The 20,190-nt window shown below is 37.1% G+C and overlaps 1 protein-coding gene across 10 annotated transcripts in view; it reads left to right on the top strand.

Moving 5' to 3' along the window:
* The window catches only part of ctnnd2 (catenin delta 2), a 932,891-nt gene that overhangs the window by 694,966 nt on the left and 217,735 nt on the right, over nt 1–20,190 (top strand). For 5 of the 10 annotated variants that reach the window (XM_062979381.1, XM_062979376.1, XM_062979379.1 and 2 more), the window contains exon 10: nt 1,376–1,444. The exons of the other annotated variants lie outside the window; for them this stretch is intronic. In XM_062979381.1, the coding sequence (XP_062835451.1) occupies nt 1,376–1,444 (69 nt within the window). The remainder of the gene's footprint in view (nt 1–1,375; nt 1,445–20,190) is intronic. 10 annotated transcript variants of the gene reach the window in all.

The raw sequence follows: 20,190 nt of genomic DNA, 5'->3' as shown, positions 1-20,190 counted from the left end.
CAACCTAGCAGTTCGAAAACATGCAAATGTGAGTAGATCAATAGGTACCGCTCCGGCGGGAAAGTAACGGCACTCCATGCAGTCATGCTGGCCACATGACCTTGGAGATGTCTATGGACAACGCCGGCTCTTCGGCTTAGAAATGGAGATGAGCACCAACCCCCAGAGTCAGACATGACTGGACTTAACGTCAGGGAAAACCTTTATCTTTACCTACAAGCATCCAAGTTCCACAACTCCAAGGAAAAGAATAGGTTTTTGATCTGTTCAGGCAAATTAAGCCCTGTAGTTACTACCAAGGAGGGCCCTAAAAAGTAGTAGAATTATCCCATCTGGTATAGTATGGGATTCCTAGTGAAGGAATATTGAGCTTTTGATATAAAAGCCATTGGGTGGGATTTATTCACTTTTCTTTCCAAAAAGAAAATGTTCAAAATTATTCTTCTGTCTAAATGTCATGCTTCTGTTATCACTTGTTTTACATTTAATAGGATGTTTTGATGTCTCTCTGATATGGATAATATTTGATCCTGTCAAAAAGCAGAATTTAATTGGCTCATCTCTTGGTTTGTGTGGATATTTGAGCATACATTTAAGGCATCTTTACATGCATACCAGACTTTCCCTTTTCAGTGTAAAATCTGAAATGGCTTTTTTGTACGCATTCTGAAGTGTGTTATATGTGTCAGTTTAAATCCGTTGTAAATTGGTTGTGATCAGTTGTGCCCAGTGACCAGGTAGTGGACTACTCCATGCTTGCCAGAAATACCTGAGCATATTTTGAAGAACTATTGTTCCCATCACCCTTCAGTAGCATCACTAGGCCTACAGGTTCCACAGTACTGCTTTAGAAATTTGGATTGTGGTTAGATTTGTTCCAGTTTTTACCCAGTAGTCTAATAATATTATAGCTGTTATCATATTTTCTTTTCCTTCTATGAACATCATAACCCAGATAACAGTCTGATATTGAACAGCATTGATAAAATGACAGATAGATAGATGGAGACATAGAGATAGACAGATAAACAAATAGTCTTTATGATTAAAACATACCTGCTTGTACTTAATGTAGTTAATCTCACAATTGCCACAAATGAATTTTCTCTTGTACTTGACGGACACCTGAAGAACTATGCATATTTATATTTTTGCACCCATAATAAACTGTAGTTAATACAATATTATACCATTTCTCGACAATCCAGGTTATCAGACAAACTCAGTTACATTACTTGTTATATTCTAAGATGGTTACAACTAATTCTAATTTGCTATTCATATGTTTGAAGTTCACATTCTTTTTTCTCTTAATGATTGATTGAACCATGTATATTTGTTTTTCTGCTAACCTCACAATTCTGTTCCTCTCCAGATCTTTCATGAACCCTTTTTCCTGGATGAAGGTTGCCTCCAATAAGATTTCAAATACGCATTCAAATGTGTATGTACTTGAATGATTGATTCATTTCTAGCACATTATTTAAAAGGGCAGATTATAATACAACCCCACTTGTACAGTGCATTGGATCATGGCTGAGAAATGCATGCAGGCAAACTTTGTTGCTACATTTTATTTACCCATCATCTGTTGATTTACTATACAGAAGGACTCTTTCAAATAGTTTAAAACATTATGAAGGTATTTAAGAAATCTCAGCCAAGATGCAAAGGGTTGTATGTGTACACACTTGGGGTTTCCAGCCCTTCTTTATCACAGAACCTCCCTGCATTCTTCCTTCTATGCCTCTCCCAAATATTTCTCAGGAGATGCATCATTTGTCCCTTTTTTCTTCATGTATCCAACTGACTTCTTTTTGCGTAAGCTTACTAAATGAAAGAATGTCAACAATTAATTATCAAACACCATCACATCAGCTCGGCTTGACAATTCCTAGCTAAATGCTTTCTTAAGCAATATCTGTTTAATGATAAAAAGTTCCTTCTTTTAAAAGAACTGACATCATTTCAACAAGAGCACTGACTCTGTTTCACAATGTGGAGTAGAGCCTTAGAGCAAGCTTCCCTAGTAAGGTACTTTTTTAGATACTTCAAAATGTGGATATCACAAATTGCAGCTTTTGGCAATTAAGGTTACTTTCTTATTTAATTAACATCATTTGGCACTATATGGAGCACTGATTTTTTTCAAAAAAAAAATGTGAATGCTTGCAAATAACCACAAGTCCTTTATGTTTTTCACAGCTTCATATGTTGTGTTATATATATCTGTGTCATTTATCATGTTAAATTTTCATATATGCGATATTGAGGAAGCTTTTTAAAGACAGTCCTATATTTTGGGCACTATTATTTTCTTATTCTGTAATACAGTGTTCCCTCACTACTTCGCGGTTCACTTTTTGTGGATTTGCTATTTTGCGGTTTTTCAATAAACTCTAAAAGACTATTATAAATCATAAAAAATTACAATTTACAGCCTAAGGAAGGGAGAAAGGAGAAGCCAAAGGGAGAGAAAAGGATCCCAAGCGGCAACGGGAGGAGAAGGAGGCGATTTATCAACACAGATTGGTTGATAAAGACTTAAAATAATGTGTAACTACTAAAATAATGTATAAATATTAAAATAAATTTAGTGTCCCTACTTTACGGATTTTCACTAATTGCGGGTGGTCCTGGAACCTAACCCCAGCAATAAGTGAGGGAACGCTGTATTAATGGATGTTATACCCTACAGGACTAAAAAAAAAAGATATAGTATGAAGTTGGAGGACTCCCTAAGGCAGTGGAGGAAAGAAACTGTACAAAGTAAATGTGCATACTTTCTTAAAATGTATTTCTGTATTTATAATGTTAGTTAATGAACATCAACTATCAGAAACTTAATAATGACTTCTTGGTAGAGTGTGGTCTGTGACACACTGAGATATTGACAAGAATGGATAACAGAAATCCATCTAGATGACTAAAAATAAATGTTGGGATTGAATAGCAATGAAGAGAAAGTGTTTTGATAATCTTGTTTTTGCCCATTGAAGACAGTTTGCTAACGAAAGGAAGGCCAGGCATAACAATATTATAGGGGAAATGGCAAACCATTTGCGTTCACGTGAGGAACCTAAAGCTGAGAACCAAGCTAGGGACAATGGAATTGTGTCATTCATATATATATATATATATATATATATATATATATATATATATATATGGCATGAGCAAAAAAAATCGGAAAAGTTGTTAATTGTAATAAATTAGTTAATCGTATTAATATTGAACTGCGTTCTGAGGTGGTTTGGCGCTTCTGAATAAACCTCCAATTTGAAGCGTTGGTGCCCATGCCTCGAAATACCTTCAGATTATTTATTTATTTATTTACAGTATTTATATTCCGCCCCTCTCACTCCGAAGGGGACTCAGGGTGGATCACATTACACATATAAGGCAAACATTCAATGCCTTAACATAGAACAAAGACAGAGACAAACTCAGCTCCGAGCTGGCCTCGAACTCATGACCTCTTGGTCAGAGTGATTTGTTGCAGCTGGCTACAGCTGACTGCTCACCAGCCTGCACCACAGCCCGGATAACCTTCGGATATATGAGAAAGTGTTTTAATTCAGCCAACCATTGCTATTCAGGAGACAAATCCCCTTCTTGTCCTGGACTGGTTGATTTCTATGGGGCTCTTAAACAGGGTTGCAGAAGTGGAGCGAGCCTGGATTTGCAATGCCCTCGCCTCTGCAGGATCTCCCTTGCAAACCACTTCCTCTTTCCGCTCTTAAATCGGGTGGCAGAAGTGGAGCGAGCCTGGATTTGCAGTGCCCTCGCCTCTGCAGGATCTCCCTTGCAACGTGCTGGCAAAATCCCAAACTAGAACTCTCCACCCAGGTTGGTATGTGACTGACTTTCCACTTCAGGGGGAGAAGAAAATTGGAAATGGGCAGGAAAGCAAACTATCACCCTGCTAAGGATTTTCCACAACTCACCCCTATTATTTTAAATTACCCTGATATTATTATTATTATTATTATTATTATTATTATTATTATTATTATTATTGGCACCCCACTTTTCTCTCTAGATTTGAGATGGAAAGGGACGGTTAAAATATATATAAGAGTATCATTCTGGGAAGGGAAAATGTTGCATTTTAAATCTATGTTTTAGTAGTATTTCTTTTAAAATTCGGTCTATATTTGTGTGCATGCCCCATCCACTGCTGAGCGTGTTCCTTCCCCTCCTGGTTAGAAGCAGACTAAGTCCCATTGGAAGAAACCCACTCCTAGATTATCTTCTTATCCCAGATTATCTGGCAGTGTGGACTCATATAATCCAGTTCAAAGCCAATAATCTGGGATCAGAACCTGGGATAGAGGAGCAGTGTGAAAGAGAAATCAGGCTGGGTCTACACTTCCCTATATCCCAGGATCTGATTCCAGATTATCTGATTAACTCAGCCATGGAAACCCACTGGGTGATCTTGGGCAAGTCACACACCCTCAGCCCCAGAAAACCCAATGTAACAGGAAATATCATTTTCAAACCAGGAACAGATTTCCTTATTCAGAGGCTGATGGCCATCTCTCAGGAGTGATTTGATGGTGTGTTATGATTTCTGTTCCTGGTTGATAAATGTCATTTCCTAATTGGTTCTGTCATAAAAACAGCACATTATTGGTGGAGTCTCTCTCCACCAATTTAACAAAGTTTCAGCCACAAAAACAAGTAGAACAATGACTTTCAAAGTAAAGACAACCCAATGAAACAGAAAATAACACTTTCAAACCAGGAACAGATTTTTGTTATTATTAAAAAATGTTTTTTTAATAAAAACTTTGAAAATTCGCCAAATATTTGAAGATGTGTTAAACATTCTTAGATTTGGTGAGCTAACAGTGGTTTTTGTGTTCTACCACTGTAGCAAATTTCATTAGGATAACTCAAAAAATGAGGGAGAGAGAGGCCCCTCAATTTTCCCCATTGACGATAATGTTTTCCATAATGCACATGAGCATCTGCCATTAACGAGGTACATACGAAGATTCGGAAGTTTCAGAAAGTTTTGAATTTTTTGCTTCAAAATATGGAAATGACTTTAGAAATGAAGCACCAGCGCACCCTACTTTCAAAGCGAGTATTGAACCATTTTTTTTTCATGGATTGCACTTGCCATATCTATCTATCTATCTATCTATCTGTCTGTCTATCTATCTATCAACCCAAAGAGGAGATTCCTGATTGAACCGACACTGTTATGCACCAAGGGTTGAAGTTCTCCTTGCTATAGTCCTGAGCAAGCATCTTCCCCATTAGCATAGGATAAAGTCATAGTTGATTCCACACTAGAATCCACTGGAAAAGATTGTGTTGTGATAGAGTTTGAGCAATTGCTCTCACTTTTTCAGACCGGATTATAGAAGTAGATGATAAGATAGAAAATAATGGCAGTTTATTTTCAAACTTTTGCAAAAGCATAACATTTACAGCAGGAATATTTCCTCCTGTCCCCAGTCCAGGTTCCATGTGACAGTATATCATGTCTGGCTCTCTTTCTGTTTTAGCTTTCCCAAATATCTTATGCCTGTGTTACTGTTAACATGGAAGTATGAAGAGGAATTCTGAATCTTGTCCTTTTTTTGCTGCTCAAGCTCGTTTATGATTTTGCTTTTGAGATCTACAAATTTAAAAACACATATTTGAGTTGGTTTATGTTACCCAAAATAGAAACCACTGCTTTCAACTTGCCTTACAGTTTATATTACAAACAAGAATAACTTGTCATGACTGACAAAATGTTCCATGTCCTCATTTCAAAAACAAAATAACCAGTGATTGTTCTATTGGATTGAAGAACAAATTAATATGACATGCTACTGCAGAGAGACAGGTGATGGAGAGAGACAGGAACTTTATGATAACTCAAATTCAAGTACGACATTTGACTAAGATAGAAACCTGCTGTTAAATTTCCAGTTATCACCAGCCCAGGTTATAATGTGGTGAAGTGAGCACCAAAATTTATTTTAAGAAATCTGCTTAAAATCAAGTATTCATTTTAACTTCAATTTATAGTTGAGTGTTATCTTGAACTCAGATATGCTATATATTTGTAAAGAATGTGTTTTCAGGAAGAAGCATCAATTGCTCAACTACCAAGACATTATGCTTCCTGAGCGATGGTGCAGCTTGTTTTCTCAGTTGCTTTGTGCAAAAGCTGGTTGGATGGACAATTGAAAATCATTTCAAAAATAGTCAGTAGGATAGCAGTCGCCACTCTTTCTGAGGGCAGCAGAACACTTTATTGTGAATAGCCAGGTTTCTTGGTATATATAGATGTGTCCTCTTATAAAAGGGAACAGTAGAAAGGGGAGGCATCAGGTAGGGCTTGCCAATGCTATCCTCCAGTTGACCATTCTAGCCTCTGCCCTTATTTTGGTGGAGTCATTGCCCTTAATGGGAGAACCTAGCTTCTTCATGTGTAGACTGAAGTTTACAAAACTACATTACATAAATTGTCCTGAAAAGGTTGCATGTTTTGAGGGAAAAGTACAATGCAGCAGACAAAACTTGAATCATATGCCTCAATTAATCTCACCTTTTTCCTGGCTATGTGGTCCAACAGTATCCACTTGAGAAAGGAATGTCCTTGTCAGTGAATCACTGTAAAAAAACAAAGTTGTCAAATGCAGTTTTTAATTCCTCCATTGGGTTGATTTTCATCTTTGCTTTGAATATGAGCCAACTAGTTGAATTGTCTGGAACAAAATTAATAATGTTTTACTTGAAGAAAACACTAGATTTTCTCTCACACACACATATATATATATATATATATATATATATATATATATATATATATGAATGAAATATTAAAGATGAAACAAAGGTTATCTCATAACCTTTGTTTCGTCTTTAATATTTTGTTTACCTTTTAGTAAAAGCTACTATATTGTTAAGGTGATAAATAGTGGTAAAAATAACATAAAAATAATGACAAGTTGCTGCAGTGGTAAGCTTCACTTAGGTAGTATTTAACTAATTTCAGATAATCCCCAATTAGCCTGATTAATTGACCTCATCAAGAGGCCAGAAACTGGATTCACAAAAACAACAAAACTATTTGTACTTTGCTCGCATTTTAATATTATTTCCTATAAAAGTGATCTATGTATGTAGTGTATTATATTTCTGAGATTTTGCATACATTTCAGATGCCCTTGCCACCCTGGAAATTAGCATACCCATCTATTGTGGGTACAGGTCCTTAGCAGCTCTCCAACTTATCGTTTTGTTTTGGGGGTTTTTTTGGGGTTTTTTATGCTTTTGAATTTTACTCTCCCATATCTACATATCATGAAATTATGGGATTGGTGCTTTTCCAAAATTTGCATATGTTCATGTTTATTTCATAATAGTCAAAGGTGATATCCCATATTTCACAGCATCTTAGACACACTTTTCCCCTCTTTTTGAACAAAAAAAAGAGGGGTGTAACTATTATACGATGGTGACTATTATGCAATTAAATAAAGTATTAACTGTTGAGATTATTTTTACTTTTTAAAAACTTTGTTGCCAATTTGGAACGTATTAATTATTATTTGCTCTGGATAGGAAAATGTTCCTGTTTTTAATGCATGTTTGTTTTGTAGGAACTACTGGAGGGCATAATTTTGTCTCACTGTAACTAATATGGGCACCATTTGATGCAAATTTCTCCATTGTCTTCATGGCACTGGTTTATGCAAGCAGGTGCTCTCCAGTTGGTTTGGATTATAGCTACCATAATTTCTGATCATTGTCCATGCTAGCCAAGGCTAATAGAAGTTATCATTTAAAAGATTTGAAAGGTACCATGTTGCCTACTGCATAATGGTAATAACTTGCTATTTTGTGGATTTCTTAAAGTGGTCCTTAATGCTTCTAATTTTGGATGTCAGACAGTATTTTGTTTTATCGAACACCACTCTCTGAGAAAATATGTAAATCCCTAAACAGTAAGCACGATTCTGACATGAGCAGGATTTTACAGCTTTTCCACACACTAATTCATCCAAATATGAATTACTAGGAAATTATTACATGGGACATAATAGTAGTTTGGATCATGCTTTTTTAATGAATGTGTCTTATAAAATATAAAATAAATATAAAGTCAGTTAGATGTTCTGTCTTTAGCTTCATCATTGTTTTATGGAGATCCATCAGATAGGCAGCTTGTATCTATCTCCTTAATATGTGGTTTGCCAACTGCTTGATTTTTTAAAAAGAAGAATACATGTTGATTTTTTTTTTAAAAACTGCAAACCACTTTGAATAGTATTGGAATTCATTTTAAGTGGTAAATATACAGACAAACAACAATTTATTGATTAGCCAGTTGGCCTTATCAAGCACAGACAATACAAACATGAAATACAACGTACATCTGGTACACTTAAAATAAAATAAAAATATACAGGTATTTGCCGGCTTGGTGCCAATGTAGCTTAGCCATAGATGTATGGTAAATATACAGTATTGTCTGAGCTTTGGTCCTCTGAAATTATTTGAGGAGGCTATTTTTGAAGCTCAGCTATAGTCACCAAGGTTGTAACTGAGTGGAGAAGAGGGAGTGTTGTACAGATGGTAAAGGTTGTTAATTATCTTGCATGTAAAGGATAAAATGTATTAAGACTGTGATGTCCTCACACTGTGTAAGAGGAACAAGAGAGCAAATATCTGACTATAAATATAGATCTTTCACTTGAGAGAGAAATACCTGAGCGGGTTGCTATCAACAGTCTTTATAGCTCTTGGGTTATCTGAGTTATTTTCATGAATAATAGATGCCACAGTGGTGTTACCTTTTTCAGTGGAATATTTTAAAAATATGCAAGGATTACAGTTATTCCGGTAGACAAGGGGCACCTTTTGATTTTAACCTTCTGGCTCACCATTTTAAAAATATTATGAAAGTATAATTGAAAGAATCTGTGTTGATTGATGAAAATTAACAACATAAGTATGCTGTTTCCCCTATTAACTAATATAGTTCAGAAATTGAAAGAGATTCACTTGTATCCTTATTCATTTCTGTCTAAAATGGATTCAAATATGGATTTGGAAAGGGACTCTTGTTTTCAAGATCAAGATTTAATTTAGGTTATTTGTCTCAAGCATTCTAAATAATAATAAAGGATGATGTACTGCAAAGGGGTCATGAGTCAATTTTCTCCTAGCTCTCATTAGCTATTGTGCTCATTGCTGCTTACATTAAGCATACAAGAAGATTGCTTAGTGAGGCACAGACACACAATGGAACACTAACATGCAAATTGTAAATAAATATGACAGTTTGTATTCCTAATTCTGCTTCTAGGATAGTGTGAAGCTCCTAAGATGAAGTTGTTCTCTGTACTTTTTGAAGAAGGGTCCTATAAATTAACCCATTACTGATGAAACCTACCTACTTGGAAAAAAGCAAAGTTGCTCCTCCATCTTAATTTTATGTTTTCTTGTAATAGTATATACATACATATCAGTACAAATGTCAAGACTTAGAAATTAAATCCACCTCTCCAGGATATGGATAACTTCTGGGTTCCCGAAATGGTTTTCATTGTTGAGTAATTGGTTGAGATTATTATAGTTGTATCCGCAGCTGTATACAGTAGTTATGAGTGATGTTGGTCATTCCTAAATATGGAGACAAAAAAATAACAAACGTGTGCTCCCAATTCCCCGTGCTTCTTGGTGAAATGAAGTGAAACACTTGCATTGCCTAACATCATTGGTAGATTATTCCAATATTACATCCCCTAACATGATTTGATTACATTTTTTTTATCTGGGGATATGCTGAGTATTACAAAAAAAAACTATGGACAATTTCAGTCCTTATTGGCTTACCACAATTTTCCTGAAAGTTACAGCCTTGTTCAGCCTTGTTACATCCTGTCTTGCTTTGCTGCTGTTCCCAACAGTCTCATTCTTCCCTTTCTGTCATCTGAAATTGGACCAGGCTTTGGCAACAGTCCTTGTTTCATGTCTTGATTAGAATGTAATATCCACTTGGGGCCTATTACCAGAACACCTGCCAGAGGTTTACAAAAGTATTGTGTAGTGCTGTTAAAAGCATGTACTTGCCACTGATGAGCTGATTTCTCATTTAATTCTCTCTAGAGATTACGAAAACCATAGTGGAATTCCAGTGGCAATATTTTTGTGTAAATCAGATTGTACAGAAAGACAATACCTAGAGGTAAAAGGACAAAGCTAATTGTCAGTCTTGATAATAAGTAATAACATTGAACACTTGAATGTTTTAATTGTCCAAGGTATTGTGTATTTTGTAAAATGCAAAGATGATACAAAATATTTTTTATTCTGCTCAAGAATTATCACCGAGTCAATGTAATGCTGATTATTTTTACAGAAATAAAATTTCCTTTCAAAGGTTACCAGTAAATCATACTTGATTTACTATCTGAAACCATTCTCTGTTGTATGATATAGGCAAGCGTAGGATTTACACATTCAAACTTTATAAATAATTGAAAGTTACTTAGACTGCAATCCCATATACATATAAGTTTCACAGAATTCAGTGGTATTTATTTCTGAATAAATATTTAGAAGATTGTACTGCTGATTATACTAACAGTGTAATCCTGGACATGTTTGCACAGATCTATGGCATACTGGATTTAAAGAGAATTATCTCTGGCAAAATGCTTTGGATTTGAGCCACAGATCCCCGACTCGATATAATTGTCTTAAATATTATTTAGATATTGAGGATTCAATGGGTATTTTGTGGAAATGAATTTAAGAAAACTTAGCTTATTGTTTATTGTTTAATTGTTTAAGACAATTTTGAAAAGCTTGGTTTGTAATTGGAAATTAGTAAGACATGTAACTTTCCAACTATCACATTATTTGCATTATTTGACTGTTTGAAAAATATGAAAAGGAAAAATGCCTGGATTTGGGGAACTGGAATATAGCAACCCTATTTTGCAGACAAGCAGGATTAAAGAGTGCAATTAAAGCAGTTTGTCTAAGGACCAGCATCACCTAACAAAAAGGGTCTCATGATAAACTTGTCCAATATTATTATTATTACCATTGTCATTTATATAGCACCATGGTGCTTTTCAAGCAAAACAATCAAAAACAGTAAGCCCCACCAAATGCAAACAATCAAAAATACAATCATCGTTGGAAGAACATGGGATATAGATAAACATACCTATGCCTTTGGATATATGTTCTCTTTGGATATACGTTCTCCTTTAAAGTCTCTCTACTAAAATCTGATACATCCTAATTCTAAGAATGAGAACTCTATTAATCTGAAAGTAACTGGAGAATTGCAAGCAAGCATACCAGTATGTTGATTGCAAAGAAACCAAATCAACAGAAAAGATATTGCCTAAAAATTATGTGTTAGAGATGCCCGCATTTGACATTTCAAATTTTTTATCCTTTGCGAAAAAGGTTTTTCTGGAAAAAGTGTGTGATGGCTATGCTTGAAATCTAGTATGTTATTATAAATGTATTTTGAAGATAACCATTTTTTCCAGCATATGTAGAAGATATGCATTGTATCACTTCTCCAAAAGGATGAAATTGTAATTTCCATTTTACCATCACAGAGAAACGACTAGAGAGGAAGAAAAACAGAAACATTAAGCACAGTCATTTTCTCTTCTGAGAGCACCTGGGGCACTTCTAGACAGGCTGTTCTGAGTGGTCCAGTGTCTTCTGCACTCGTCACCGAGTGGAATGATCTCTGACCTCTCGATAGCTCATTGTGAGGAATTTGTGTGGCCCTTTGCGGATAAAGTCGCTCAGATCCGTTCCGAGCTGGATTCTAGTTTAAATGCAGTAACATTGAATGTGACTCAAGCACCGACTTGTCCTGTTTTAAAGGATTCTTTTCAACTTAATCAATCTGAGGATGTGGACAGGATCCTCAGAGGAGTGAGAGCCACCACGTGTATCCTAGACCCTTGCCCTTCATGGCCAAGTGGGTCAAAATGGTGGTTAATGCCTCATTGGCCCAAGGCGTAATTCCAACTAGCCTGAAAAGAAGCCATAGTAAGGCCCATTTATAAAAAGCCATCACATGACCACTCAGACATGAACAACTTCAGGCCAGTGTCAAATCTTCCATTTCTGGGCAAGGTTCTGGAACACGTGGTGGCCTCACAACTCCAGGGATTCCTGAATGACATGGATTATCTTGATCCATCACAGTCTGGTTTCAGGCCTGGCTATGGGACTAAGACTGCATTGGTCTAGAGAGCTAGATAGGGGGAGTGTGTCCCTTCTGGTTCTCTTAGACCTCTCAGTGGCGATCGATACCATCGACCATGGTATCCTTCTAGATCACCTCACGGAAATGGGACTTGGAGGCACTGTTTTGCAGTGGTTCCAGTCCTTCCTAGAGGGGTGGGTCCAGAAGATGGTGCTGGGGGACTCCTGCTCAACCCCATGGCCTTTGTCCTGTGGGGTCCCTCAGGTTTCAATTCTGTCCCTCATGTTATTTAACATCTACATGAAATCGCTGGGAGAGATCTTCCTGAGTTTTGGAGTTTGGTGCCATCTACGCAGACGATGCTCAACTCTACTATTCTTTTCCACCTGATGCCAAGGATGCCATCCTGACCTTGAACTGGTGTGTGTCAGCTATGATGGACTGGATGAGGTTGAACAGGTTGAAATTGAATCCAGACAAGACGGAAGTACTCCTGGTCAGCCGTAGAGCGGATCAGGGTACTGGGTTGCAACCTTTGCTGAATGGGTTCACACTCCCCCTGAAGGAACAGGTTTGCAGTCTGGGTGTCCCCCTGGACTCAGTGCTGACCCTGGAGGCCCTAGTGTCGGCTGTGGCAGGGAGGGCCTTCGCACAGTTAAAACTCATGTGCCAGCTGCACCCATATCTTGAGAAGCCCGATCTGGCCATGGTAGTACACGCCTTAGTCACATCCAGTCTAGATTACTGTAACACGCTCTACATGGGGCTGCCCCAGAAGAGCGTTCGTAAATTTCAGCTGATTCAAAGATTAGCTGCTAGACTGCTCACGGGAGCGGGATATAGAGAAAGAACTACTCCTCTCCTGAAGCAGCTACACTGGTTTCCGATTTGTGTCCGGGTGCAACTCAAGGTGCTGGCTTTAGCCTACAAAACCCTATACAGTTTGGGCTCAGCCTCCTTGAAGGACCGTATCTCCTTCTACCACCCCACTTGAGCCCTGAGATCCGCAGGAGAGGCCCTTCACTCGGTCTCACCACCATCGCAGATGCGTTTGGTGGGAAGGAGAGAGAGGGCCTTTTTGGTGGTGGCCCCGCGGCTCTGAAACTCCCTCCCTAATGAGGTACGATCAGCCCCTTTCTTAATGGCATTTTGTTCACTAATTAAAACCTTTCTGTGGAGCCAGGCCTTCCCAAACAAATGAAAATAGGCACTGCCAGTCCCGATAAATTTTTTTTATAATACAGTAGAGTCTCACTTATCCAACACTCACTTATCCAACATTCTGGAATATCCAATGCATTTTTGTAGTCAATGTTTTCAATGCATTGTGATATTTTGGTGCTAAATTCGTAAATACTTTAATTACTACATAGCATTAATGTGTAATGAACTACTTTTTCTGTCAAATTTGTTGTATAACATGATGTTTTGGTGCTTAATTTGTAAAACCATAACCTATTTTGATGTTTAATAGGCTTTTTCTTAATCTCTCCTTATTATCCAACATAATCACTTATCCAACGTTCTGCTGGCCCTTATCTCACTTATGTTAGATAAGTGAGACTCTACTATACTTGACAAATAATTTCAGTGGCCAGAGGATATCTTTAATATGGTGCTTGTTGTAAGTTTTAAAATCATTTTATTTGATATCCTAATTGGGTTTTAATCGGGATATGATGTTTTAATTGATTATATATTGCTGTTCAATGTATGTGTATGAATTTTATATGTTGTACACCACTTTGAATCCCACCCACGGGAGAAAAGCGGGATAGAAATGAATAAATAATACTAAAATAATAATAATTTATCCCAGGAACATTCGCGTTTAAAAAACACAAATGTTCCTGGGTGCCTGTCCACACACATCCTGGAAAGCCTGTGCTTTCTGGGGTGAGTGTCCAGATGTTCTCCCAGGGCATTCTGGGAGAACATCTGGACATTGTCACACCCTCCCCAAAAGCCCCCCCTAACCCCTTTGAAAAGTAAGAAAAAACTTACCATACCTCCATTAGTATTCCTGCAGCTGTCTTGGCACATAGCAATGACATACCAGGCGAGTGGGAGGGGAGAGGAGCGATTTTCCTCCCCCCCCCCTCACTTTCCTGGTGAATCATTACTATGCGCCAGGAGAGCTGCAGGAATACTAATGGAGGCCCGGTAAGTTTTTTCTTACTTTTCAAAGGGGTTTGGGGGGCTTTTGGGAGGGGGCAGGTTTCCTCGCAGTTTTCCAGGCTAATTTAGTCTGGAAAACTGCAAGACAGCTGTCTGGACTTCAGTCAAGATAGCAGAAGTAATGGGTTTATCCCACGCCTTCCAGGAAGGCACGGAGTAAAACCACTATCAAATTAATTCATGGTTTCAAAAAAGTCATCTGGACAGCCCCCTTTTTGATGTGGAAAATCCCACATTAAAAGGTTGTCTGAATGGGCCCCTGGTATTAACTTATTTGGGCAAATGTCTGTTTTGAAAGTAAAGATTTGTGACGGTTCAATAACTGCTTATCTTGAATTAGGCAACACTGATATTTCAACAGAAAGGTTCATCTGACAGTTGCCAGATGGTAAAGTTTAAGGCTGTAATCACCTATTTGAAAATTTAATTCAATTGAAAAGGAAAAAAAAATAGAAACATACTCTAAGCAATTTAGCTATTAATTAAATACACATGATTAGAAAGTTTATTTGCATCTGCAAAATGTACATGTTGTTGTTGTTCAATCACTCAGTCATTTCTGACTCTTCGTGACCTCATGGACCAGCCCATGCCAGAGCTCCCTGTCGGACGTCGCCACCTCCAGTTCCTTCAAGGTCAAGGCAGTCCCTTCAAGGATACCATCCATCCATCTTGCCCTTGGTCGGCCTCTCTTCCTTTTTCCCTCCATTTTCCCCAGCATCATGATCTTTTCCAAGCTTTCCTGTCTTCTCATGATGTGGCCAAAATACTTCATCTTTGCCTCTAATATCCTTCCCTCCAGTGAGCAGCCGGGCATTATTTCCTGGACTATGGACTGGTTGGATCTTCTTGTGGTCCAAGGCACTCTTAGGATTTTCCTCCAGCACCAAAGTTCAAAAGCATCTATCTTCCTTTGCTCAGCCTTCCTTATGGTCCAGCTCTCACATCCATAGGTTACTATGGGGAATACCATTGCTTTAACTATGCGGACCTTCGTTGCCAATTTGATGTCGCTACTTTTATTATTTATTATTTTATTTATTTACAGCATTTATACCCTGCCCTTGTCACCCGAGGAGACTCAGGGTGGCTTACAAAAATTGGCAAAATTTAATGCCCAAAATGCAATCATAAAAACAAAACAATATAAAGAGATCCATTAATAACATTGTTAAAACACATTATAAAAACCTTAAAAACGTATATATAATTAATTCCATTCGTCTGAGATCCTCATGCTTCATCCTTAAATCAGGCCATGTCAACTTTGTCATTTACTCATCAAAAGCTTGGGAACATAACCATGTTTTCACGGCCCTTCTGAATCCCAGCAGGGTAGGAGCCTGTTGGATATCTCCAGGGAGGGTGTTCCACAACCGGGGAGCCACCACCGAGAAGTCCCTGTGCCTCGTTCCCACCAGCCGCACCTTTTCACTATTTTATCGAGGTTGGCCATTGCTCTGCTCCCAATAAGTAAACATCTTCTGATTTCCTGGCTGCAGTCTGCGTCTGCAGTGATCTTCGTGCCTAGAAATATAAAGTCTGTCACTGCCTCTACGTTTTCTCCCTCTATTTGCTAGTTATCAATCAGTCTGGTTGCCATAATCTTGGTTTTCTTGATGTTTAACTGCAACCCAGCTTTTGCACTTTCTTCTTTCTCATACACATAAACAAAAACATAGATGTCACATGTGACGGCAACTTTAGAGATCCCAGTTTTCAACTGAATTAACATTTACTGTTCATAATTATATTTCTTATGGGAATATAGTTCAGCATTTTATACAAGGTGACCAAACCCATTTGTCTGGGCTTTCTTTCAACTGCTACGCTGAACTGGAAAGTGTATATAGTGGGGACATATATGCCCCTTAGCGTCTTGAATATATATATATATATATAGTTTGATATATAGCCTTTCATGTCAGATATTAGTATTCACATATAATAAATAAAATCAGCCATATTGACTTTACCCTATCAAAAGTTTTTCTTCACAGTGTGAGACTTTCTGTAGTATATACATGGCTTTACTATCCTCCTAAGTTTGTTTTTTGAGGAGTTGAAGTTAAACCTTATAAATACAGTTCAGTTCATTGCCTCTAAAATTTAAATTAATCTGCTGGCAAATGAAAGCAGTAGTCAAGCTGTGTTTTGAGTCAAAGATAAAAATTAATGTCTTCACAGAGTGAGTACAAAAATCAGTTCACCATCTCCTATGCACAAAGATTATCTTGGCATATCTTTTTTCTTTGTTGCTCTCAGCAAGGGTGAAGTATTCTATATGTTATGTTAACCTAAAGTAAATGACAATTTTAAAAGAAGAAATAACAAATATTTGTTATAGAACAACTCAATAATTCAGTCTGTTAACATCATGCATGAAAACATCAACAAATCCTTCTTGTTAACTATCAGTGATCCAAAGAATTCTACTCTGAATTTCAGCAGATTAGAAACTATGCTGGTGACTGCTGAGAAACAAAGATGTAGGGCGGTTCTACACAGATATCATAATGGAGTTTGAAACTGATTCAAGGGCTAGGTGTCCATAAACCATACAACCCCAATGCACACTGTAGCACGCATTGTACCCAAAACAGCTCATTTTAATAACTCACTAGAAAACCCCAAACAAGCCAGATAATGTGCTGCAGCCAATCAGAGTATATCCTATGTAGGACTTGAAACCAGGATGAATCCAAATGTTCCAGTTCAAGGCTGGCAACTATCCTAGACTTTAACCAGTTCCTGGGCTGTTGCTGCCCTGTGAAACCGGTTTGTTTTAATCCGCTTCCAAACTGGATTATAGTGTCTGTTTTGAACCAATTTGTATTTTATTTTTGTTTTATTTTCAATATATGTTTCAATTTAATTCCATTTTTTCTTTTAATTACTTTTTATCTATTTTGTATTTCCCAAATATGTAAGCTGCATTGAAAGTGGGATGAGTATACATTCAGCTCACTTTCAGTTGAACAGAAATTATGGTTCTATTGAACAGAATGGGGACAAATCCTATATGTTCTGATTCAGGTCCAGGTTGCCTGGAAGGCAATTATCTCCATATATGGACCCACCTGTGCATTAAGATCTTCTAGAAAGGCTCTTCTCACTCTCCCACCACCCTCACATCTGGTGGGAACATGAAAAGGGGCCTTTTCAGTGGCTCCTCCCAGCTTCTGGGACCCCCTTCCTGGAGAGATTAAACTGGAGACCTCTTTGCTATTGTTTTCTAGGCAGATAAAGATCATTTGTGTCAACAGACTTTTGAATGGTAATACCATAGTGGAAAGGGTCTCTTATGTGCTGTGTTGTTTATATTTGTTATACTTTTTAATAGTCTTTTTAATTGTTTGATTAATCCGAAAGTTAGTTTGATATACTGGTTAAAGTGTTGTAAGTGAATTTCCCTTCCTAGGGGTAGATTTCTTTTCACTTCCTGTTGTCTTACGCCAGTTGAATCTAGGAGTCATATGTAAGTTAGATATTTGCAACTTGTAGACTGCCTGTATAAAAATGTGCGCATATATACAGTTAATATATTTTTATGAAGGAATAAGTATATATATAAACATATTGTAAATGGCTTTCCCTGGACATGCAAGGAAGCAAATTATATTTCTTTACACATCCCTGTCAATAGTAGATGTTACTATAGTTATGTCAGTATATACATACGTCTGTATGGTATGTAGTAGCAATTGGATCAGAACAATCTGAGCTACTGCAACCCATAGTCATAACTCAAACTATTGGCTAGCTTACTTACATCACTTCTTTCACTGTTCCCCATCAGCCACATAGTCAAAAAGGCTACTTTAGAATAACCAACATTCATTTTTGAGCTGATGTGTCTGTAAAAGGGCATATTCTCCAAACACACAGAAAATATAGTATGCCTGACCATTTTTTCCTAAAACGTTTATTGCTAAAATATGTGCATGAGTGTATTTATTATCTGTTTGGGGAAAAAATAAAGACTTCTGACTGTGGGCACACTGCTTTATGAAGCTTCTATGCCATTTATAGCTTTTTATGTTATCTGTTGGAATTTTAAAACTAATTGGCAAGTCAGTATCAGCACCTCTGGAGAGATGATTTTCTCATTCGCCTCCCAGAAATAGGGAGTGGTTGATGCACCATGTCACCTTCAAACAGTTTAATAACATAAACACATAGCTTTCAGGTATAATAAGCCTTTATGGGCATAATACGCTTTTTCACTTTGAAAGCACAAACCTGAGAAGATTTTGTACTTTCAAGTGGATTGCAATTTTGTGACTCTGAGAAGATCATGATTTCTGAAATGGCATGGTAGCTGATTTTCATCCATGTGTAATTCCTCGTTATTGATGACATCAGCTATTTTATCCCTTTCCTGCTGTATTTACCTTTAGTGTTACTGTTGCTCAAATAAGAACACTGTGCATGATCATATATAAAGTATTTTAGCTGGAGTAGAAAATGGGTAATCATCAAGTGCTAGCCTTCAGTAGGTTGGTCCAGAACATACAGTTTCTACAATATACTATCTATTTTATTGCTCTCAAAACATTATGTGGTTCATGTAATTGTGAGCCTTTGTAGATAAAAGCCTCACTTACCTAAGGGTCTAAGTGGTTGCATGACTTTCATGTCATATTCTTCCATTAAGTAGACATGCTTCAAGGTAATATGGTGATCATTCTTTAAAAAAATCTTATTAATACAAATCCTACATGATCTTGGAAACTAGGAAAGGTAAGCTCTGGCTAGTATTGTGATGGAAGGCTTCCAAAAATACCACGTGATTTAAGCTATATTTCAGAGACAGAACTAGCAAAACTTCCTCTGAGTGTTCCTTGCCTAAGAAAACCCTGTGAAATTCATGGGGTTGTCATAAGTTATTGTCAACAAGAAACAACCATTGATTTCCGGAATTTGTGTCTGCATTGATTTACCAAGTTTACATTCATTCAATGGTTTCTGACCTGTATTTACTGTTTGTATAATATGTGTATACTATTCTGAATACTTTTCTATGTACAAGGAAAATGGGAGGAGAACTAAGAGTAGCACCTTCAAGATTAATCTGGTCATTTTAAAGAGAAACAAGACAGAATTGGGGGGAAACAAAACTATTAATGCAGTGATTTTGCTTTCTTTCCCCCTTTGCCATCAGCCCCTCATAATAATTTTGTTAAGATGATGACATCACAATGCTGTGTTGCGTTTAACAGTATGATAGCATCAACATAAGGAAAACAGTACTGGAAAATGACAAAAGGGCAGTGTTGAAAATGTGAAAAGATTCATCCCATCTAATGTATAGATTGTGTGTATCTGAGGTCATCCTCAAAATAGTTAAGATGTTAATATTGCCTTCACTCAGAGCTATGTATAAAATATAGCACAGTTTAAATTCAATGCTGTCAGTGTAAAGCGGTATTTATACAAATCCAATCATCATGGCAGCAACATGAAATATTAAATGGAAAAATTGAAATGATTGTATAAATCACTGTTCTAATGTCAGCGAAAGGTTTGAAGTGCATGTGTAGATCTTAAATAATGCAAGACAGAATACTTTCTCCCCATACAGAACAGAATATGGTAAGAATTTGGATTTTTAAGACTTCTTTCAAAAGATAATATGCTGAAAGAATCTAATTGTATTGTATGCTCAGCATTAGGAATACAGTGAATAAAAATGTTATTTTCATTGTCATGCTGTGTTTTGCTTGGTAGTCTGAGCAGAGCTTTGAATTCAGGGAATTCAAGTATTTAGGCCAGCTGTTTACAGCTCAGTTGGATTAAAAGCAATC

Source organism: Anolis carolinensis, chromosome 4 (assembly GCF_035594765.1).
Source record: "Anolis carolinensis isolate JA03-04 chromosome 4, rAnoCar3.1.pri, whole genome shotgun sequence".
NCBI lineage: Eukaryota > Metazoa > Chordata > Lepidosauria > Squamata > Dactyloidae > Anolis > Anolis carolinensis.
Note: the sequence above shows the minus strand (reverse complement) of the source record. Positions and strands in the feature narration are given on the sequence as shown.